At 41.9% G+C, this 25,017-nt stretch overlaps 1 protein-coding gene across 1 annotated transcript in view; it reads right to left on the bottom strand.

Annotated features, from left to right (window-relative positions):
- Positions 1 to 6,881: 6,881 nt before the first annotated feature.
- Positions 6,882 to 25,017, bottom strand: part of MYO5C (myosin VC) — a 116,446-nt gene continuing 98,310 nt past the window's right edge. The window contains exons 37-41 of the mRNA XM_070044919.1: positions 18,539 to 18,689; positions 17,611 to 17,893; positions 10,429 to 10,603; positions 9,836 to 9,916; positions 6,882 to 8,624 (exon numbers count right to left, since the gene is read on the bottom strand). Of these exons, the coding sequence (XP_069901020.1) occupies positions 8,472 to 8,624; positions 9,836 to 9,916; positions 10,429 to 10,603; positions 17,611 to 17,893; positions 18,539 to 18,689 (843 nt within the window). The 3' untranslated portion in view covers positions 6,882 to 8,471. The remainder of the gene's footprint in view (positions 8,625 to 9,835; positions 9,917 to 10,428; positions 10,604 to 17,610; positions 17,894 to 18,538; positions 18,690 to 25,017) is intronic.

The following is a 25,017-nucleotide window of genomic DNA, read 5'->3' as shown; positions in this document are numbered from 1 at the left end:
CTGGTGAGGATTGATGTGTGTACTTTGAAAAGTGCCAGGTTTTGTGTTCAGTGCCTACCCTCGCTGAAGGCTTAGACCCAAGGAGCACTTTTCCTTGAGGCTGATTTTGCTAAATACTGAGGCTCTATATGGTTCAATCTTCTGCAGAGCTGTTCCTAAGGACAGCTGGAACAGGGCCTTTGGGAAGGTGCTCCCCGGCTCTTTATTTACCAGAGTTCCTTTTAGCTTGCTTGCTTGCCAAGCAGACTAGGAGAAGACAGAAGAAAAAAGCATTAGCTCTAAAAAATAACAAGCTAAAACATTTATTGAGCACTTCCTCTGCTGGGTATTGTTTTAAACATTTTCTCAAATAAACTCACTTTTGTTTCTCCCAAAACCCTATGAGACAGATGCCATTATTGTTGTTTTACAGATGGGAAACAGACCTCCTGGGAGAGGGGAGGTCCATTGGTACAAGGCCTCCAAGTAACATAACTGGGAGTTGAACCCAGGCAGTGAGAGCCCAGAGCCCACATCCTAAATCCCCACACTATACTGTCTCACCCAGCCTGGGTGTGCTGCAAGTGTGTGTGTGTGTGTGTGTGCGTGAACTGATTCTCTGGCAACCCACCTGTCACAGGGCCCTCACATTAGACATTGTTTCAAGACAGGTAATGACTTAAAGTTTTAAAGAGCAGCACTTACAATTTCTGCACATGGTGAACAGTAGCTGAGCTGTTGAGATTTCTTGAAAACTGGTCTCAGAGCCCGTTGTTTGAAACATTTGTCACAGGAGCCAAATACGTTAACGAGAAAGGTCTGATCACACATCTTTTACCCAAGATGAAGCTGAAAAAGAGGGAGAGAAGAAAAAGGGATGTGTGTGTAAGTAACTTCACCTCTCTGAATCTTTGTTTGCTAGTCTGTCAAATGGGTATCTTGGAATCTACCATCACAGGGGTACCAGGGGAATTTTGAGGGACAGCACAGGAAGCGTTTAGCTCCAGGCTGGAATACAGAGCTCCACAGATGTTATGCTGCCCTGTGGGTGGCTACAATAGCAGCCGCCACCACAGCAGCGGGGCTGGGTGGGGGGGGATGAGGCTGGAGATGAGGAAAGAGCAGAGAGGAGCCTATGGCCACAGTTCAGACGAGATGAAGGCATGAACTAAAGCAATGCTCTGGGGTCTGAGGGGTTGTGGTGCCGCTGTTGGAGAGGGAGGCCAAGGGGGTAAAGGTGGGAGGGAGCAGCCATTGTCGCCGAGCCGATTTAACAGGCGTTCCAGAGAGTGGGCCATGTCAAGGGCAAAGAAGAGAACCGCTGAGTGTAAAGATATTGGGGCCCTGGTCTGAACATTTGGAAGAGCCCAAAATGAGAGGGATGTATTTGTGGGGCAGGTGGCAGTGGGGACACTGCTGAGGGGGAATGTCTACCAGAGGTCACCATGGGGCTGGGGAGAGAATGGGGAGCTCATGAGTTGGGGTGGACTCCTACAGCCAAGGGCCGGCTGGCGGAGTTCTTGAGATCTCTGAGGAACGAAGGAGTAGAGGGCAGTCTCCTAAGGATGAGAGATCAGGAGGGGACCAGCTACTGATCACCTCGAAGGGCTGGTCCCTGACCTCTCACAGCCACCCTGGGAGGGAGGAAGGACATCCGTGTTACCACAGAGGAAATGCTGAGGGATTAAATGAGATCAAGGTCAGTGACGGAGCCTGAATCTGTATGTAGTGGGACTCCACAACGTTTACCACAGAGCTAGACCATCAAGCCGCTCTGCTTTGTCCCAGAGGGCGAGTTAAAGACTGGCAAAGGGCCTGCCCACCCGAGCCTGGCCCGTGCCAGGGCCCTAGTAATGTTGCCCACCTCCCGCCCCCCACTGCCCAAACCTGCTAAGGCGGCCAGTCACGGGGTCGTGCTGAGGACTCCAAGTAATAGCATTAGGAAGGTGAGCCGTGGATTTATTCAGCAAGGGAGCGACGTCATTCAAGTGGATTATTCCAGCATTTGCACTTTCAGAAGTAGGTCAGAGAGACAAAGTACAGCAGGAAAATCAACTAGGTTAAGAGACTGTTATCATGTTCTGGGAAAGAGGAAATAATGACTGGACAGAGTAGCAGCTGCAGGAATGGAAGGCGAGAGGAACCCGAGGAAACAAGGGCAGAAGGAATAAAAGGATGACTAGGAATTATGGGAGATCGACCCCTACAAAGGGAGAAGTAGAAAAATTGCCACACAGAAAGACAAATATCGTGTGATATTACTTACATGTGGAATCTAAAAAAAAGGGGTACAAATGAATTTATTTACAAAACAGAAGTAGAGTCATGGATGTAGAAAACAAACTTATGGTTACCAGGGGATAAGGGGGGAGAAGGGATAAATTGGGAGATTGGGACTGACATATACACACTGCTATATATAAAATAGATAACTAATAAGAACCTGCTGTATAGCACAGGGAACTCTACTCAATACTCTGTAATGGCATATATGAGAAAAGAATCTAAAAAAGAGTGGATATATGTATATGTATAACTGATTCACTTTGCTGTACAGCAGAAGCTAACATAATATTGTAAATCAACTTTACTCCAATAAATATTAAAAAGAAAAGAAAAATTGCCAATATTCCAAATCTGGATAATTTTTTTCTCCCAAACTGAATTTTAATTTTTTTCAAATTATAAGAGCTGTACATGTTCATTATAAATAATTGGAAACAGAGGAACATGAAGAAGGAAAATCAATCACCTACATGCCCTGTCCTAACAAATAACTGACCTGTGTTAGCATTTTATGTTTTCTTCTAGTATCTTCATAAGCACTTATGTGTATACATTAAAAAATTTGGGATTACATGCCATACGCAATTTTGAACTTTAGTTTTTTGCTTAATAGTGTTTTCGCCTTTGCATGTCATTGCATATTCTTGGAAAACACCAATTTTTAAATGGAGACTACAAATTTTGAATTATATCAACCTTAAATCATATCGCATGGCTAGCATCTTAGATCTGGTTGGTTGAACATGGGCAAGCTACAAACTAAAGTTGGAAGATTATAGTATTTTTAAACTATAAACATTATACATGGTTGTTGTAGAAAGTTTGGAAAAATCAGAAAGGTATAAGGAAGAAAACAATCACCTATAAACCCATTGCCCAGAGAGACTCCTTTTCACATTTCGGCGTATGCAAGAATAGATTTTTAGGACCAGGGGTCATACTGATCATGTACACTGTTTATATTTTTACATCCTGGTGTTTTTCATTTATATTTATAACATGGGCTAAATTTAATTTCAGTACATTCTATTGTACTTATTGACAATAATCCTTTTTATGATGAGGGAATTTTTCAAGCTAGAGCAAATGCTTCAATGGGCATTTTAACAAGCTAAAGATAAAAATACCCCATTTTAACAAGTTTTGACATGAAGTTGTTTTGCAGTAGGAGTTCCCTAACCCTAAGGCACGCACAAAATTTCTTTGAAATGTTTCACTTAAACAGATGTTGCAAAAAATCACCAAAACCCCCACTACCCCATGATTATTTTTAAAAAGTCAGTGCCAAGATAGAAAATCAAAAGTGAAAATCCCCACTATCTGCCCTGCACTCAATTCCCTGAGTTAGATGGCTATTCTTCCAGACTTTTCTGATGTCATAGACAAAGCTTTGTTAGTTATATAAATGCGGCTGTTAGCTACTTGCTTTTTCACCTAACTTTATTGTGTTAGTGCTTACAGAGCTATCTGTTTTTTGGTAATAGCTTCAGTATTATTTTATCCTATGGAGTAATGGAGTATCATAATTTAATAAACCAACCTCCTACTGGAGGATATATAGGATAGGATATATTGGATATATAGGATAGGATAGGATATATTGGATATATAGGATATCACCAGTTTTCACTTCAAAAATAATGCTTCATTGACCCAATTAAAAATGGGCAAAAGTACCCTCAGACTTTGCTGGTGGGAATGTAAAATGGTGCATCCTCTGTGGAAGACAGCTTGGCAGTTACACAAAAAGTTAAACAGAGCTGTTACCAAATGACCAAGCAAATTCACCCCTGGATATATCATACGTTCACATAAAAATGTATACACGGATATTTGTAGCAGCATTTAACACAAAAAGTGGAAACAACTAAGATATCCATCAACTGAGGTATGGATAAAGAAAATGTGGTCTCTTCATACAGTAGACTCTTCTTTGGCAATAAAAAATGATGAAGTTCTGATATGTGCTATATCATGGAAGAACCTTGAAAATTTTATGCTAAGTGAAATAAGCCAGACACAAAAGGCCACAAATTGTGATTCCATTTATACGATAAGTCTGGGACAGGTAAATCCATAGAGACAGAAAGTAGATTAGAGGTTACCAATAGGTGGGGGAGAGGGGGTTGGGAGTGACTGCTTAATGAATACAGGATTTCTTTTTTGGGGTGATGGAAATGTTCTGCAATTAGATAATGTACATTCTTGTGAATTTACTAAAAACCTCTGAAATGTATGCTATAAAATAGAGAGTTTTATATTGTGTGCAATCATATCTCAACACACATTATTTTTTAAGTGTGCAAAAGACTTGGACACTTCACAAGTGCAGATATTCATATGGTCAATAAACAGATAAAGAGGTGCTCAACATCATTAGGCAGCAAAGAAACGCAAGTTAAAACCACACCGTGAATCCACCACTTACCCACCAGAATACCTAACAGTAAAAAAGACTGATGATGTGAAACGTGGGTGAGAATGTAAAGAACTGGACCTCCTCTGCTGGTGGGCGGATAAATGGGTACAACCACATTGGAAAACTGGTTGATAGGACCTACTATAGCTACACATACATATAATTCTATTCCTTGATATATACTCAACAGAAATGCATACTTATATCCTCAAAAAAAACCCCATGAACAAGAATGTCATAGCAGATTTATTCATAATAGCCCCAAACTGGAAAAACCCAAATGTTCATCACTATACACTAGATACATAAATTGTGGTATGTTTAAGTAATAAAAAAGAATAAACTGCCGCTACATATGGCAGTAAATGGATGAATCTCACAGACTTAACTAAAATTATGTAATGTTTAGTGTCAGAAACCTCTGTCTATTCCATAAGCTGCACTCCAAGGTTTACGTTAACATGTGAAATGTTACGTGGGTCAGTTTTTTTTAATATCTCTTTTTTGGGGGGCCGCACTGAGCGGCAGGTGGGATCTTACCCCAACCAGGGATCGAACCCCGTGTCCCCTGCGGTGGGAGTGCAGTCTTAGCCACTGGACTGCCAGGGAAGTCCCATGTGGGTCAATTTTTAACAGATTAAATAATTGTAAATATGCTTAATTTTCCCCTGATGCCAATACTAAATATATTTTGAAAACAAAGCACCTATTTCAAAAGATACGCATATGTATTGTGGAAAAATTAGAACATACAGACTAACTACCATACCACCCCTCACCCATACTCTTTACCACACAGAAAGACCACAGTCAACACCTTGGTATGCACACACCTGAACAATTTTCTGAGCATTTAAGGAAGCCTGAGTATTCTAATTTAATGTTAACACATACATACCTTCCAGGGACTCAACACATGGAACCGATCAGCAGAACGGTGAGAAGTTAGAGCTGTAGCTCCAAGTGCTAAGGCAATTACATCCCGTCTAACTAATCTCCTTACCTGGGCTTGACAGCTCAGCTGCTCCCTTCCTTCCCACCTGCAGCTCCGTGTTCACGTCTGAAGCACGCACTGCAGTTTGCATCACTCACTCACCCCTTGAACCTTCTGACCATCCATGCTGCCGGGTGCCCTCAGAACCCCCGTTGACCAGTTTCTAGGGCTCAGTTCTCTGCCCTTTGCAGGAAGCAGAGTTCAGCAGGGTTGGCCCCCGTAAATTCAGACCCCGCTTTACTGAGCAACCCTGACATTCACCTGTAACTGAAGGTTATCAGCAGCTCCTGCCTCTTCACAGTCCTCACCCCACCAGCACCTCGTTGTTTTGGCCACTCTTGCTACATTCAGCTTCGTAGAGCTGATCAAGACTGTGGGGCGAGGGCTCCCCTGCCCCCTTCTCCATGCATAAACTTTTCAGGCTCTGCAGGTCCCCCCGGCTCCAAACAGGATCTACTCCTTCCCAGGACTGAACCCTCACGAGCCCTGCCGTCTCCAGTAGGACTCTGCCCCTGCAGCTCTGCTCGCCACGTCAGGATGCCCAGAGGGTAGTGGAGGGAATGGCCAGCGTTACTGTCTTATAGCCCAGGATAAATGCTGTCAGACAGACAGGAGCCCTGAGTTACAGGTGCCAAAAAGGAAGGGTGATGGTCTCTGTGGCATAGAGGAGACCAGGAAGGGGCATGGAGAAGGCAGTCCGTGTGGACCAAAACCCAGCCAGCTCTCCACCAAGTAGCCCCTCATTCTGGCACAGTCTGGGAGCCCCATGCAGACAGAGCCTGAGCCAGGGCTGAGGGCATATTTACTTCCTCTCTAAAGAATTTTATATATGTTTTATGAGATATTATGTGATGCTTTTTTTTTTTTTGCGGTACACGGGCCTCTCACTGTTGTGGCCTCTCCCGTTGCAGAGCACAGGCTCAGCGGCCATGGCTCACGGGCCCAGCCGCTCCGCGGCATGTGGGATCCTCCCGGACCGGGGCACAAACCCGTGTCCCCCGCATCGGCAGGCGGACTCTCAACCACTGCGCCACCAGGGAAGCCCTTATGAGATACTATGAATCTATAAAGATTCTAGCATCTTCAAGTATGACCCTTAAAGAAAGGCATAAAACTTGTGCACTTAAAAAAACTGTAATCTCCTAGCAATTAAAAGAATCTGACCCAATTCATTTGGTAATTTATTTTGATTAAAATGTCACAAAGTTCTACTTCTTATTTCTTCATATACAATGTATCTAAATGAACTAAATTCAATCATTTGTAATATGAAAAGACATTACATATTAGTAGGGTGATGTTGCTTCATAATCATGTATTATTTCCACTCCTAAGATACATGCCCATGTTACAGAATCACAGCTGTGGCCTGTGACTTTGGGGTGATGCAGAAGAGGCCACAGGCCAGGAGTGCTTATCAAATGATGTTTTACGCTCTGAAAGGAAGAAAGGAGAAAACTTGGGGGGAACAAGTAATAGTTCCCACAAAACTTGGGAAACAGATTTCTCAAAAGGAGGACAAAACAGATTTCTCAAAAAAGGACAAAATTCTTCAATTATTCTTATGAGATCTTAAGATTTGAATGCTGATAAGACAGAGAAAATCAACTATGTTGCCTTTTCAAACTTATTTTTTTAAGTTATTGTATGAAAGATATTAAACAATGAAAAATTATGGCAAATATGCTGGCAGATAAAGTTTAAAGAAATCTTCTGGAGGACGAGATGATTAAATAATTGTAAATTGGCGTGGAAATTAAGCTTGAATGATATATTAGTTTTTGTGGTTTTTTAGTAAATTTATTTATTGTATTTTTTAATTTTTGGCTGTGCTGGGTCTTTGTTGCTAGGTGCGGGCTTTCTCTAGTTGCAGTGAGCGGGGGCTACTCTTTGTTGCAGTGCGTGGGCTTCTCATTGTGGTGGCTTCTCTCGTTGTGGAGCATGGGCTCTAGGCGCGTGGGCTTCAGTAGTTGCGGTACGCAGGCTCAGTAGTTGTGGCTCACGGGCACTAGAGCGCAGGCTCAGTAGATGTGGCGCACAGGCTTAGTTGCTCTGCGGCATGTGGGCTCTTCCTGGACCAGGGATCGAACCCGTGTCCTCTGCATTGGCAGGCAGATTCTCAACCACTGCACCACCAGGGAAGCCCTGATATATTAGTTTTAAATGGATATATACATAAAAATACTTCTATGATTCATTTCAGATTGAATATTCTCTTAAAAATTGGAGGGGCCTGAAATAAACATTTTTTTATGGAGGAGCGTTCTTAGTAAAAAGAGTTGGTAAAACACCTCTGCCCCCATCAGGCAGGCATGGGGTGAGAGGACTTTGACAGGCCGCCATGGCCAAATGGGATTATTTGGAAGACTCAGCCCTAGAACCCATTTGTGGCTTCATAAATGTATCTGGGCTTCACACGAACTTTAGAAAACTTAGGATAAACTGTGTCCCTGGGTCTCACTCCCTCTGGGTGGACCGCTGTCACAAAATAGATCTAGACAAGAGGCACCTGGCAGAAAATACGAGACTTGCAGGAATTCTAGTAAAAGCTGGCTGAGATTCCAAAGGTAGCAGTGGCCTTTCCAACCTCAGCTGGCGTGTGTTAATTCTTACAAGATGACAGTGGCAGCACCATCACCACGCGCGAGAGATGTGGCCCATTTGGGAGAATTCTTATTTTCTTCCTTAAATCACATTCCAAAGCATTTCCAGTTCCAATTAATAAGCCACATCCCTCTATCTGACCTTCATTTAGCTTTTGAAAGAAAAGTGCATTTATTCTCTTTTTTCCTGCTATAATCTATTGAGAAAGCCTAGTTTGAAACTGCTGGGGATCTGGATCATTTCCAGAGCATGTGGAGAGGGGGTAAAAGGAAATGTGACTTGAAAGAGATACTTGGCATCCAACATCAGGTGTGATGAATCCTCTCGGCTACTGAGGAGAGCCTGAAATGAAAACCAGAGGAAAAATGAGTAAGGAAACCAGGGCACTCTGCTTTATGGCTGTCTGGAAGTCAAGAGCAAGGAAAACACAACTCTATCTCCAGCAAAAAACTCCTTTCAAAATCATGTGAGATAACACACAAAAGGGCTTTTCAACAGCACAGCTCCAAGGTGAAATGGTTTATCCAGGTCTTCCAGATCAGCTCTTATCAATACTCAACTTGCTCTGTTTCACTTCAGAAGTTAATTTCCCACAGGATGGACTGACTGTAAATCGATCTACTTTCTATTCTCACCTATTCTCATGGCATAATTCTAAGACCAAACACGAGTGGAGCTCAGTATTAAATTTTTATTGCATTAATATTTCTTTTTAGTTCAGTGGTTTGCAAACCTTTTTGGTTTCCGGACCCCTTTATACTCTTAAATTACCAAGGACGCCAAACAGCTTTTGTGCATGTGGTTATAACTACTGATATCTATCATATTAGTAATTAAAACAATAATTTTAAATATTTATTAATTCATTAAAATAACAAGCCCAATACATGTTAACATATTTTTATTGAAAAACTGTATTTTTGAAAACAAATCAAAAAATTAGTGAGAAGTGGTATTGTTTCATAATTTTGTAACTCTTTTAAATGTATGACTTAATATGACAGGTGGAATCTTGTATCTGCTTCTGCATTCACCTCTAGTGCTATGTTATTTTGGTTGAAATGTATGAAGAAAAGTCTGCCTCATACAGGTATGTATTTGGAAAAAGGCAGACTTTGCAGACTCCCTGAAATCATCTCAAGAATCACCCCCCGCCCCCCGCAAGGACCCTTGAACCAAACTTTGAGAACTGCTGCCCTAGTTCATTGGGCAAGAAACTTCAGGGATTAAAATAAGAAAAAATGGGCACACAGGTTCTCTCTTTCCATTCAGCCTCTGCTCCCTTGCATATACTCAAAGACTGATGAGAAACAAGACATGCTGAAGGAACACAGAATGTGAGTCACAGTTTTGGTGTTTTTGTTCCCTTCCCACCCAGGGGGAAAATGGGTTCTGAAAACAGGGAATTTGACAGGGAGAATTCCTGCTGCTTTTCCTGGGTGCCTTTCCTTTGTATATTTGGTACATGTACTTTAATCCTGAATTTCTATAATGGTAATTAAACAACACTGTCTTATACTAAAAATTAAAAGGCACATCCTTAAGGATCTCACCTGTACTTTGCGAACAAAGGATGGAGTCACTCTTTTCTCGAAGTCATCTATAGGTGTGTATGAGTTAAGGATCTTTATGATCTGCAAACAGTACATAAGATGGTTTGAGGCCACAGAAGAGGACAACTCTGTCCATGAAATAATGGTTCCAGTGGTCTGGGAACAGTCGGGAACCAAAAGTGGTTCTTTCAGACTATAATCTGGCTCTAGGAACCATGTGTTATTTTTTTCCAAAAGAGAAAACAAGCTGAGAAGAGCATAGAAGGCAGCAAGGACATCCTATAATTAGATGACCTTAAGAGAATTCCCCATTTCCAGCCTCCTTCCCTGCTCCCACCCCCTCTCCCCACAGATACACATATGTGAGTATACCGGGCAGGGAATGTGTCATATGCATTTTTATGTTTTTAAGGCCTAGAGTTAGTATTTAATAAATGCTGTTAGATAAGAGGGCAGCCCATGGGAGATACGTATGCTCCCCAAAGAGCATAGAGAGATGCAGATGCACCCACAGCTGGCTAAGCCAGGAAAGGCAATGCCAATTACATGATCTGTGGGTGAAGATCAGGGAGACACTCAGCAAGCCTGGTCACCTGCACAGCAGACAGGGAGGTACAGCGTTCGTAGATCTCCTTGGCATCGCTGTCTGTGGTCTTCTTGACCTGAAGCAACCAGGCTGCCTGAGAGAGAGCTTCCAAGGTTTCCCTGGCCAAGCTGTTCTGCAAATTCTTATCTTTAAGCCATTCTTCTAAGTAGCTGATGTTGCACCTGGAGTAAACGCCAGAGGAGCAGAGAAGAGGGGTGACCTGCTTAGAACACTTTAGGGGAGGGTGCTGAATCCTCCAGTGTGTCCCAGCATGGTACCAGAGCGCACTGAGATCCTTAAGACTACAGTCCGGCAGTTTCTTTATTTGTAACAAGACGGGGGTGGGCCAGATGATCAGCTCTCACGATCCATGGTTCTAAGGATCATGATGGTCTAGGGTGAGGGGCCATAACAGCAATAAACTTTGGAGAAAATCTGAGCAAAGAACAGTGACTACAATAATTTATAATCTATTAAAGTACCCTTAATAATAGGTTTGAAAATATATTAAAGGAAAAAATCATAGTGGTATTTGAAGAGAAGACTTACATTGGTATAAAAATTGTTTGATCTCTTTTCCCAAATTGGCAGAAAATTTTCAATTGGTAGAGGCTTTCTTTTAGTCCATTGGGGTTTTTATTCTTGTTTCTGTCACTGATTATCATAGGTTTATGAGTTAAGAGCCATGGGTTTTAATCCCACCAATCCATTGTGTGAGCCTGGAGAGTTACTCAACCTCTCTTGGTAAATCAGAGTGTTGAGAACACTCATACATTGCTAGTGGGAATGTAAATGGTACAGCTGCTAAGGAAAGCAGTTAGGCAGTTCCTCAAAATGTTAAACATAAAACAACCTTCTGACCTAGCAACTCCACTTCTAGGTACTTACTAAAGAGAACTGAAAACATGTCCACACAAAAAATCATACACAAATGTTCACAGCACCATTAATCATTATAGTCAAAAAGAGAAAACAACCCAAATGTCCACCAGTTGATGGATAGATAAACAAATTGTGGTCTATCCATACAATAGGATATTATTCCGCAATAAAAAGGAGTGAGGTACTGCCACGTGCTACCACCGGGGGAGCTATGAAAACATGATGCTAAGGGAAAGAAGCCAGTCACAAAAGACAACATATTTATGATTCCATTTATTTTAAAAATGTCCAGAATATGCAAATCTATAGAGTAAGAAAATATATTTGTTGTTGGTTAGGTTGAGGGGGAGGGGACTCCCCAGTGGGACTTGGGTAGGGGATACGAGTGGCTGCTATTGGGTGTAAGGTTTCTTTCTGGAGTGATAAAACTGTTCTAAAATTACATTATGGTGATGGCTGCATAACTCTGTAAATATACCAAAAACCACTGAATATACACTTTAGATGAGTGAACTCTATGGCATGTAAATTATATATCAATGAAGCTGTTTAAAAAAATTGAGTGTTGAACTAGGTGATCTCTAAGGTCGGTTCCAGCTCTGACCTTCCAGATTCGCAGCTCCCCATGGGTTATAACATTGGGACGATAATGCTGAATTACTGTATTCTATAGGGATGTAATGAGTGTGAGGTAACATCTCTTGCACTGGTTATGCCCCCTTTTTTTGCATTGTCAATTTTGTCCCACTAGCTCTTATTACAATAGATTCCTAATGGGAATCCACTGAATTTTGAGCATGTTAATCCTCCCACTCTAAACTCTGTGCTGGAGTTCTGGTTCTTGGTAAGATGGAGCGAGCACTCCATTTTGTTTCTCCCACTGAATGCAGCTATAAGACCTGGATGGAATGCCTGGAACAGCTATTTGAGGACTCTGAAAAGTAAACAGTAGCAGGTGGACTGGGAGAGAAGACCAGAATTTGAAGTATCTCCAAACTGACAATGAGTTTACCAGTATCTTTCCCTCTGCTATTCATTGGCCTGAACTCAAAGCAGCCTGAAACTCAGTAGTGGGCATGGGTGCCAACAAAGAGCTCCAGGAGGAGCCCTCTAGTTCTGGCTCGTGGTGCTGGAAAGGGGTGTCCTAATGCTCTGAGAGAGGGTGGAAATTCTGTTTTTCTTTTTTCTCCTTTTCCTTTCTTTTTCTTCATTCTCTCATGTGCAAGCCCCAAACAGTCCTATGGTTGTGGCAACAGGGTCCAGTAGGAAACTAAAACTGAGAGAGAGGAACTTTCTTCAGTTGGAGGAGTTGTGGCTCAAGAGCACGGCGTGAACTCTCCTTGCTCTTCCTCTCACCACTTGACCCCAGGTGGGGACATTTGCTGGAAGTACGCCACACAGTGAGTTAAGTGAAGCCCCAGTTTTCTGTCTGGAGGACCAAAGAGGGGATCCCCAGGTATCTGGAAAGTACCAGGGGTACTGTGGAGAGGAGGAGCTTGGGAAAGTGACCCTTAAATTTATTTATGAATTCTTGGACACACCCCTGAGCCCAGGGATGGATCTGACCCTCAAGAGCACACATAAACTTTGAGGACTAAACTATAGGATTGCACACCACCCAAGTTTCAGTCTGGCCACTGTGTGTCACACACAAGACAAAACCAGGGCTTCCCTGGTGGCGCAGTGGTAGAGAGTCCGCCTGCCAATGCAGGGGACAGGGGTTTGTGCCCCGGTCCGGGAAGATCCCACATGTCGCGGAGCGGCTGGGCCCGTGAGCCATGGCCACTGAGCCTGCAAGTCTGGACACTGTGCTCCGCAAGGGGAGAGGCCACAACAGTGAGAGGCCTGCGTACCGCAAAAAAAAAAAAAAAAAAAGAAGACAAAACCAAATAGCATTACAAAGGCTTTGAAGACAGAACTGACAGAGGAACCACAACCTGCAGAGCCTGAACCCAAGTGAGCTGATTATCAGATAAAAGTATCAACATTCTCCATAGGATTTAAAGACTCAGTGTCTCATAATATAATAATAAAAAGTGTCCAGAATACAATTCAAAATTACTTGGCATACGAAAACCAGGGAAATCTTAAGTCACATTAAACAAGACAATTAATAGTATCAACTCTGAGATGACACAGATGTTAGAATCATATGATAAAGACTTTAAAGAAGCTATCACAAAAATGCTCCAAAAAGTAAGGACAAACTATCTTGAAATACATGAAAAAACAGAAAGCTTCAGAAAAGAAACAGAAGCTGTTTCAAAAAAATGGAAATTTACAACTGAAAAATAACTGAAACAAAAGAACTCACTGAATAGGCTCAATAGCAGAATATAGATGGCAGAGAAAAGAGTCAGTGAACTTCAAGGGATCAATAAAGACTATCAATCTGAAAAGTACAAAGAACAGAACTTTAGGGATAACAAAATAATGAAAGGTCTAACATTTGTGTCATTGAAATTCCAGAAGGAAAGGAGAAAGTGTGATGCAGACAAAACATTTGAAGAAATGGCTGAAAATGCCACATTTGGTGAGATCCACAAACCTACAGAGTCAAGAAGTTCAGAGAAGCTCAAAGAGACTAAACCCAAAGAAATCCACACCCAGATGCATCATAATCAAACTGTGGTAAACTAAACACAAAGAAAAAAAAACTTGGAACTCAGAGAAAAACTATGCATTATTTATAGGGAAACAATAATTCAAATGACTGTGCATTTCTCATCAGAAACCATGGAAGCCAGAAAAAGTGGAACATTTTTACACTGATGAAAGAAAGGACTGTCAACCCAGACATTGGTAGCCTATAAAAATATACTTTAGGAATGAAGGTGAAATGAAGGTATTTTCAGAGGAAAGAAAGCTAAGAGAATTTATCATCAGTGAACCTGCTCTAAAAGGACTACTAAAATAATTTCCTCAGGCAAAAGGAAAATGAAATCGAAATGAGATTTGGGGGGAAAATGAGACTTGAAACATTAGAAATGAAGGAATAACAGAAATGATAAGTACCTGGGTAAATACAATAGACCATTCTTCTATTAAGTCCTTTAAAATATGTTGGATGGTTTAAAACAAAAATTATAACATTGTCTGGCAGAGTTTTTGATGTATGTAGATATAATATATAAGACAACAAGCGAAGAGGGGAAAGGGGCCTATGTAATGGTAAGGTTTCTACATTCCACTTAATGTGGTAAGATACTGATTCTAAAATGACTGAAAAAGGTAAGTATGTATACTGTAATTACTACAAAATTACCATCTGAACTACTGTAAGTGTATAGTATAGTAGTGTTAACTATATGCACCATGTTGTATAACAGATTCCCAGAACATTTTCACTTTGTAAAACTGAAATTGTACATCCATTGAATGAACAACAACTCCCTTTTTCTCTCTCTCCTCAGCCGCAGGCAACCACCATTCTACCTTCTGTTTCTAAGAGTTTGACTGACAAAGTATGTTCTTCAAGCACAATGAAATTAAACTAAAAATCAATAATAGAAAGGTAACAAGAACGTCTCTAAACACTTGGAAATTAAACAACACACTTCTAAATAATCCATGGGTCAGTCAAAGAGTAAGACTCGAGGGAAATTAGAAAATATTTTGAACTGAACAAAAATGAAAATATAACATATCAAAATTTATGTGATAGAGTTAAAGTAGTGCTTAGAAAGAAATGTATAGCATTAAATGCTTATGTTAGAAAAGAAAGGTCTCAGAGCCAATAATCCAGGCTTCTACTTTAGGAACCTAGAAGAAGAGAAAAATAAATGCAAAGTAGGCAGAAGGAATGAAATCATAAAGACAGTAACAGAAATCAATTAAATTAAAAAAAAAGACAAAAATCAGTGAAACCAAACTGATACACCTCTAGCAAGACTGACCAAGGAAAAGAGAAGTCACAGATTACCCACAGAGGAGTGGAAGAGGGGATATCACTACAAATTCTGCAGAAATTAAAAGAATAACAAGGGAATATTCTGAACAGCTCTACACACATAAACTCAACTTTGATGAAGTGGACCAATTCCTTGAAAACCAAAAACTACCAAAACTCATCCAAGATGAAATATATAACCTGAATATTCCTTCAACTATTAAAGAAATTGAATTCATAGTTTAAAGCCTTCTGAAAAAAGAAAAAAAAATCTGTGGTGGCTGCCACTCCTGAGGGACTAAAGCATGCATTTCTCAGGCTGGCATTCTGCTTTGTCTTTCTAACCCATCTTTCTAGGTCCTCTCATCACTCCTGGTGATCCTTTCAAAAGGGGCTGTTCATACCCTGCCCTCAGTTTTCCTTCACTGAGGCCTGTGTTCATTCCTCTGGTTCTGGGTCAGCTGAAACCCTACTTGTCCTTCAAGACCCAAGTCAATGCCTTTCGTACTCCCCCCAGATTCCCTCAGGCCAGCAAGCAATGTTTGTAGTTGGGCCACATTATTCTGGTTCCTAACAGAACTGTCTCCATCTCCAGGACCCCTCCCTAGGTTCTTATCAACGATCCCTGGGCAAATCAGCCACAGTGGAATTTGCAGCAAAAATGCTATTGTGGAGATGGTGAGATAAAGTTCCACATGAGAGAATATTTTTACAATTCATGACTAGGCACAAAAAAGAATTACATACTAGGAAAATCTTTATATCTTCCCAGGAACTGGTCTGCCTCACCAAGCCAGATGAGACCAGAGAGCTATGACATTTGGCTTTTTCTCCTGGCAGTCAGAAAGCCCAGACCCAGTTTTCAAGCTACTCTGTCTACTGTTTATGTTTTTCTTTTCTGTAGTTTTGATTTTCCACTTGTGTTCATGTTTTGTTATTGTGTTGCTTGTGTTGTCATGGTAAAGTCACTGTAAATCCTGGTGCGCCTTGTTGATGGCAGGAGCTGAGTCAATGAATGAATGAATGCCTCTTAAATGCATGTGCTACTTACTCAGACCAACACACTGGAAAGTCAGTACTTCTCTAATAGCACTTTCAATGGGTGAGAGGAGAAAATACTGAGCACCTATGGGGACAGATGTTCACTCAACTTGGGGACCTACTGGTAGAATGAGAGTTGTTTAGCAAAGACTGAGGTTTATGGCTCATGAGGTTTATGGCTTTACTTTAAATAGGCCTGAATCCTACCTCAGAGGGCTACAGGGCATCTGCTCAGTGCTCGGGAAATAAACAGAAGTCTTTCCTCTTTCAATGAAGAGGAAAAAAAGCCCAGTCCTCCTGAATACTCCCTCATATCTGAAAACCACAACCTGGTATCATGAGAATTTGCCACAATGATTTGTAGGGATGTCCACCTCTAATGCTAAAAAGATATAATGGATGCTTCTTGTCTATTTCTTGGCTTAATAAACTTTTTTGGGTCACTTTTCATTGTATCACTGCCATCATCACCATCCCAGGTTCTCCTATCACCTACAGGTGTCAAATCCCTGCACATATTATAAAAATCTTAAATATCTACCCCATATTTTACGCCTTCTAATAATGTGACAGTGTTAATTCAAACAATAGCTAATGGTCTGTGTTTCCTTGGTTTAGAGACAAAGAGAAGTCAACACACCTCAAAACTGGATGACCATGTCCGCAGGATGAACTCCCAGTGCTTGGCCTGGCATTCCAGACCCCCCCAGTCTGGGTCCAACTTACCACTCTACTGCGGACCTGTTGTTCCCGACACAAACCTCTGCTTCATCTAGACGGAGCTATTTACTCCTGCCTGAGGACGGGTCCTCACTCAGTCCTACCACTGTGCCTTTGCCCACTCATTCGCCTGCCTGAAATGTTCTCCCATTTTTAATCACTCACACACAGTTTTCAGGCTTCTTTAACTTTTCTGTCCACGATAATCTCTCCTCTCTGAAGCACTTCCCCCACCACTTGTTTGTGACTTAATTATAGTGGTTTTGAATCATCATTTAGCTTCTCAATGGCAGGGATCAAATCACCCTTTCCTCTGTTTCCTGTGTCCCCCACCAGCAGTGCTAGTCCCAGAAGTGGTGGTCAATAAATACTGGTTGAGTATATGATAACCACAGAGGGCCAGAATTTAAAATACACAATTACTAGTTCTTAGTAGAAGACATTCTGCCAGACCGTCAAGGTAGCGTGGGGTAGAGTGATGGGAAGAGGGCCTGGCATCAGATAGCTGACATTTCCAAGGTTCTAAGAGTCATCTTGCACACCCTCCTGCTAGCAGTGCAGCTCTTGTGGAGGGAGGGCAGAGTGTGTGGCCTTGGACTTTAAGAGCATCCTTTCTGGCCAACCTCTCCAGGATTAGTGGTGCCTTATGGGTCTTACCTTATCTGCATCCCTTTTCTGCAAGAGCACATGTCCTTGCGCAGGAAGAGGCTGTTCAGCGTGACCGCCCCAATCAAGAAGAAGAGCTGCTTCACTGCCTGCCTCACGATCTCAGGGTCCAGGCCGTTCTGGCACATGGTACTGTAAAAGTAGCTCAGCTGCTGCAGGATGGAGGTCATCGTGTAGGCATCCGTGTCATCTATGCTGGATGACCGCTTCCGGAAGCCTGTGGGCTTCAGGCTGCAAATGCCCTGCAGACTCTCATACTCCAGCATGCCTGGCACTATGGAGAAAAACAGGAAGATTTCCTTGCACACACAGTGGGGACACCCAGAGAATATTTCCACTGCTCTCATGTGTCTGTTTCAGGAGGTGGGACATTTTCCACACGAGTTAGTGTGGATATAGCTGTGATAGAGGAAGTAAAAGAATGGAGGGTTGGGGAGCACCAAGATGTAAGGGGTGGATGGGGATGGACCGTCACCTACAGCAGGGCAACAGCTCCTCTTCTTTCAACTTCACAGGACAGAGAGCTGGTTAGCGTGACAACCCATGGTCTGGAACTACTTAAAGCCTGAAGTATTTAAATTTCAGAAAATTGAAGAAAGTATACAAGAATTTGAGTAAGGCTTTAGAATTTCAAAAATACTTGGCTAAGAACCAGGATTAGCCATATAAGTAGCAGCAGTTCTCCCAAGTCTTTCCCTTCAGGATGGATCCCCCTTACAGAAAGAAAACTATGACCTGTGTACTTTTATATATGTAATCATTTTAGCAATCAAAGAATTAAAAAGTGGACATTTACATCAGTAAATCTTCTTGTTTTAAAATTATGTTTTTTGCAATTACACATGCCGTGCACCAGATTTATTTTTTTAAGGTCTCAGTGTCATTATAAATATTTCCTGGTCATCGATTCTTTTCTTACCTATTATTGGTTGAATGTTGTTTTCCATTATAATAATGAACTGATGATATATTCGTATAGCCACATCACTAAGAATCTGTCTGTATTCTGAAAGGTCAAAATTGTTCAAACAATTCTTATTCTGACGTAGACTGTTATTCTTCATGAATTCCTAGAAGTAATTTTGAATATAAATATTAGAATAGGCCTACCGGGGGACGAGGGGAAGATGGCGGAAGAGTAAGACGCGGAGATCACCTTCCTCCCCACAGATACACCAGAAATACATCTACACGTGGAACAACTCCTACAGAACACCTACTGAACGCTGGCAGAAGACCTCAGACCTCCCAAAAGACAAGAAACTCCCCACGTACCTGGGTAGGGCAAAAGAAAAAAGAATAAACAGACAAAGGATAGGGACGGGACCTGCACCAGTGGGAGGGAGCTGTGAAGGAGGAAAAGTTTCCACACACTAGGAAGCCCCTTCGCGGGCGGAGACTGTGGGTGGCGGAGAGGGGAAGCTTTGGAGCCGCGGAGGAGAGCACAGCAACAGGGGTGCGGAGGGCAAAGCGGGGAGAGATTCCCGCACAGAGGATCGGTGCCGACCAGCACTCACCAGCCCAAGAGGCTTGTCTGCTCCCCCGCCAGGGCGGGCGGGGCTGGGAGTTGAGCCTCGGGCTTCGGTCAGATCGCAGGGAGAGGACTGGGGTTGGCGGCATGAACACAGCCTGCAGGGGGTTAGTGCACCATGGCTAGCCGGGAGGGAGTCCGGGGAAAAGTCTGGACCTGCCGAAGAGGCAAGAGACTTTTTCTTCCCTCTTTGTTTCCTGGTGCTCGAGAGGAGGGGATTAAGAGCGCTGCTTAAAGGAGCTCCAGAGACTGGCGAGAGCCGCGGCTAAAAGCGCGGACCCCAGAGACGGGCATGAGACGCTAAGGCTGCTGCTGCCGCCACCAAGAAGCCTGTGTGCGAGCACAGGTCACTATCCACACACCCCTTCCGGGCAGCCTGTGCAGCCCGCCACTGCCAGGGTCCCGGGATCCAGGGACAACTTCCCCGGGAGAACGCATGACGCGCCTCAGGCTGGTTCAACATCACGCCGGCCTCGGCCGCCACAGGCTCGCCCAGCATCCGTACCCCTCCCTCACCCCGGCCTGAGTGAGCCAGAGGCCCCGAATCAGCTGCTCCTCTAACCCCGTCCTGTATGAGCGAAGAACAGACACCCTCCGCCAACCTACACGCAGAGGCGGGGCCAAATCCAAAGCTGAGCCCCAGGAGCTGTGAGAATAAAGAAGAGAAAGGGAAATCTCTCCCAGCAGCCTCAGGAGCAGCGGATTAAAGCTCCACAATCAACTTGATGTACCCTGCATCTGTGGAATACATGAATAGACAACGAATCATCCCATACTGAGGAAGTGGACTTTGAGAGCAAGATTTATGATTATTTCCCCTTTTCCTCTTTTTGTGAGTGTGTATGTGTATGCTTCTGTGTGAGATTTTGTCTGTACAGCTTTGCTTCCACCTTTTTCCTAAGGTACTATCCGTCCATTTTTTTTTCTTTAAAAACATTTTTTTTTCTTAATAATTATTTTTTATTTTAATAACTTTATTTTATTTTATCTTACTTTATTTTATCTTCTTTCTTTCCTCCCTCCCTCCCTCCCTCCTTCCTTCCTTCCTTCCTTCCTACTTTTTCTCCCTTTTATTCTGAGCCGTGTGGATGAAAGGCTCTTGGTGCTGTAACCAGGAGTCAGTGCTGTGCCTCTGAGGTGGGAGAGCCAACTTCAGGACACTGGTCCACAAGAGACCTCCCAGCTCCACATAATATCAAACGGCGAAAATCTCCCAGAGATCTCCATCTCAACACCAACACCCAGCTTCACTCAACAACCAGCAAGCTACAGTGCAGGACACCTTATACCAAACAACTAGCAAAACAGGACACAACCCCACCCATTAGCAGAGAGGCTGCCGAAAATCATAATAAGTCTACACACACCCCAAAACACACCACTAGACGTGAACCTGCCCACCAGAAAGACAAGATCCAGCCTCATCCACCAGAACACAGGCACTAGTCCCCTCCACAAGGAAGCCTACACAACCCACTGAACCAACTTTAGCCACTGGGGACAGACACCAAAAAAAACGGGAACTACGAACCTGCAGTCTGCAAAAAGGAGACCCCAAACACAGTAAGATAAGCAAAATGAGAAGACAGAAAAACACACAGCAGATGAAGGAGCAAGATAAAAACCCACCAGACCTAACAAATGAAGAGGAAATAGGCAGTCTACCTGAAAAAGAATTCAGAATAATAATAGTAAAGATGACCCAAAATCTTGGAAATAGAATAGACAAAATGCAAGAAACATTTAACAAGGACCTAGAAGAATTAAAGAGCAAACAAACAGAGGTGAACAACACAATAAATGAAATTAAAAATACTCTAGATGAGATCAATAGCAGAATAACTGAGGCAGAAGACCGGATAAGTGACCTGGAAGATAAAATAGTGGAAATAACTACTACAGAGCAGAATAAACAAAAAAGAATGAAAAGAACTGAGGACAGTCTCAGAGACCTCTGGGACAACATTAAACGCACCAACATTCGAATTATAGGGGTTCCAGAAGAAGAAGGGAAAAAGAAAGGGACTGAGAAAATATTTGAAGAGATTATAGTTGAAAACTTCCCTAATATGGGAAAGGAAATAGTTAATCAAGTCCAGGAAGCACAGAGAGTCCCATACAGGATAAATCCAAGGAGAAACACGCCAAGACACATATTAATCAAACTGTCAAAAATTAAATACAAAGAAAATATATTAAAAGCAGCAAGGGAAAAACAACAAATAACACACAAGGGAATCCCCATAAGGTTAACAGCTGATCTTTCAGCAGAAACTCTGCAAGCCAGAAGGGAGTGGCAGGATATATTTAAAGTGATGAAGGAGAAAAACCTGCAGCCAAGATTACTCTACCCAGCAAGGATCTCATTCAGATTTGATGGAGAAATTAAAACCTTTACAAACAAGCAAAAGCTGAAAGAGTTCAGCACCACCAAATCATATTTACAACAACTGCTAAAGGAACTTCTCTAGGCAAGAAACACAAGAGAAGGAGAAGACCTACAATAACGAACCCAAAACAATTAAGAAAATGGGAATAAGAACATACATATCGATAATTACCTTAAATGTAAATGGACTAAATGCTCCCACCAAAAGACACAGATTGGCTGAATGGATACAAAAAGAAGACCTATATATGCTGTCTACAAGAGACCCACTACAGACCTAGAGACACATACAGAGTGAAAGTGAGGGGATGGAAAAAGATATTCCACGCAAGTGGAAACCAAAAGAAAGCTGGAGTAGCAATTCTCATATCAGACAAAATAGACTTTAAAATAAAGACTATTACAAGAGACAAAGAAGGACACTACATAATGATCAAGGGATCGATCCAAGAAGAAGATATAACAATTGTAAGTATTTATGAACCCAACATAGGAGCACCTCAATACATAAGGCAAATACTAACAGCCATAAAAGGGGAAATCGACAGTAACACACTCATAGTAGGGGACTTTAACACCCCACTTTCACCAATGGACACATCATCCAAAATGAAAATAAATAAGGAAACACAAGCTTTAAATGATACATTAAACACGATGGACTTAATTGATATTTATAGGACATTCCATCCAAAAACAACAGAATACACATTTTTCTCAAGTGCTCATGGAACATTCTCCAGGATAGATCATATCTTGGGTCACAAATCAAGCTTTGGTAAATTTAAGAAAATTGAAATTGTATCAAGTATCTTTTCTGACCACAACGCTATGAGACTAGATATCAATTACAGGAAATGATCTGTAAAAAATACAAACACATGGAGGCTAAACAATACACTACTTAATAACGAAGTGATCACTGAAGAAATCAAAGAGGAAATTAAAAAATACCTAGAAACAAATGAAAATGGAGACACGACAATCCAAAACCTATGGGATGCAGCAAAAGCAGTTCTAAGAGAGAAGTTTATAGCAATACAATCCTACCTTAAGAAACAGGAAACATCTCGAATAAACAACCTAACCTTGCACCTAAAGCAATTAGAGAAAGAAGAACAAAAAAACCCCAAAGTTAGCAGAAGGAAAGAAATCATAAAGATCAGATCAGAAATAAATGAAAAAGAAATGAAGGAAATGATAGCAAAGATCAATAAAACTAAATGCTGGTTCTTTCAGAAGATAAACCAAATTGATAAACCATTAGCCAGACTCATTAAGAAAAAAAGGGAGAAGACTCAAATCAATAGAATTAGAAATGAAAAAGGAGCAGTAACAACTGACACTGCAGAAATACAAAAGATTATGAGAGATTACTACAAGCAACTCTATGCCAATAAAATGAACAACCTGGAAGAAACGGACAAATTCTTAGAAATGCACAACCTGCCAAGACTGAATCAGGAAGAAATAGAAAATATGAACAGACCAATGACAAGCACTGAAATTGAAAAAGTGATTAAAAATCTTCCAACAAACAAAAGACCAGGACCATATGGCTTCACACACAAATTCTATCAAACATTTAGAGAAGAGCTAACACCTATCCTCCTCAAACTCTTCCAAAATATAGCAGAGGGAGGAACACTCCCTAACTCATTCTATGAGGCCACCATCACCTTGATACTAAAACCAGACAAGGATGTCACAAAGAAAGAAAACTGCAGGTCAATATCACTGATGAACATAGATACAAAAATCCTCAACAAAATACTAGCAAACAGAATCCAACAGCACATTAAAAGGATCATACACCATGATCAAGTGGGGTTTGTTCCAGGAATGCAAGGATTCTTCAATATATGCAAATCAATCAATGTGATACACCATTTTAACAAATTGAAGGAGAAAAACCATATGATCATCTGAATAAATGCAGAGAAAGCTTTCGACAAAATTCAACACCCATTTATGATAAAAACCCTCCAGAAAGTAGGCATAGAGGGAACTTTCCTCAACATAATAAAGGCCATATATGACACACCCAGAGCCAACATCATTCTCAATGGTGAAAAACTGAAAGCATTTCCACTAAGATCAGGAACAAGACAAGGTTGACCACTCTCACCACTCTTATTCAACATAGTTTTGGAAGTTTTAGCCACAGCAATCAGAGAAGAAAAGGAAATAAAAGGAATCCAAATCAGAAAAGAAGAAGTAAAGCCGTCACTGTTTGCAAATGACATGATCCTATACGTAGAGAATCCTAAAGATGGTACCAGAAAACTACTAGAGCTAATCAATAAATTTGGTAAAGTAGCAGGATACAAAATTAATGCATAGAAATCTCTGGCATTCCTATAAACCAATGATGAAAAATCTGAAAGTGAAATCAAGAAAACACTCCCATTTACCATTGCAACAAAAAGAATAAAATATCTAGGTATAAACCTACCTAAGGAGACAAAAGACCTGTATGCCGAAAATTATAAGACACTGATGAAAGAAATTAAAGGTGATACAAACAGATGGAGAGATATACCATGTTCTTGGATTGGAAGAATCAACATTGTGAAAATGACTCTACTACCCAAAGCAATGTACAGATTCAATGCAATCCCTATCAAACTACCACTGGCATTTTTCACAGAACTAGAACAAAAAATTTCACAATTTGTATGGAAACACAAAAGACCCTGAATAGGCAAAGCAATCTTGAGAACGAAAAACAGAGCTAGAGGAATCAGGCTCCCTGACTTCAGACTATATTACAAAGCTACAGTAATCAAGACAGTATGGTACTGGCACAAACACAGAACTATAGATCAGGGCTTCCTTGGTGGCGCAGTGGTTGAGAGTCCGCCTGCCAATGCAGGGGACATGGGTTCATGCCCCGGTCCAGGGATATCCCACATGCCACGGAGCAGCTGGGCCTGTGAGCCATGGACGCTGAGCCTGCGCATCCGGAGCCCGTGCTCCGCAACGGGAGAGGCCACAACAGTGAGAGGCCCACATACTGCAAAATAAAAAAAAAAAGAAAAGAAAAGAAATATAGATCAATGGAAAAGGATAGAAAGCCCAGAGATAATCCCACGCACATATGGTCACCGTATCTTTGATAAAGGAGTCAGGAATGTACAGTGGAGAAAGGACAGCCTCTTCAATAAGTGGTGCTGGGAAAACTGGACAGGTACATGTAAAAGTATCAGATTAGGGCTTCCCTGGTGGCGCAGTGGTTGAGAGTCCACCTGCCAATGCAGGGGACGTGGGTTCATGTCCCAGTCCGGGAAGATTCCACATGCCACAGAGCAGCTAGGCCCGTGAGCCATGGCCACTGAACCTGCATGTCCGGAGTCTGTGCTCCGCAACAGGAGAGGCCACAACAGCGAGAGGCCCGCGTACCACACACACAAAAAAATTATGAGATTAGATCACTCCCTAATACCATACACAAAAATAGGCTCAAAATGGATTAAAG

The sequence above is a fragment of the Globicephala melas genome, chromosome 2, assembly GCF_963455315.2.
Source record: "Globicephala melas chromosome 2, mGloMel1.2, whole genome shotgun sequence".
NCBI lineage: Eukaryota > Metazoa > Chordata > Mammalia > Artiodactyla > Delphinidae > Globicephala > Globicephala melas.
Note: the sequence above shows the minus strand (reverse complement) of the source record. Positions and strands in the feature narration are given on the sequence as shown.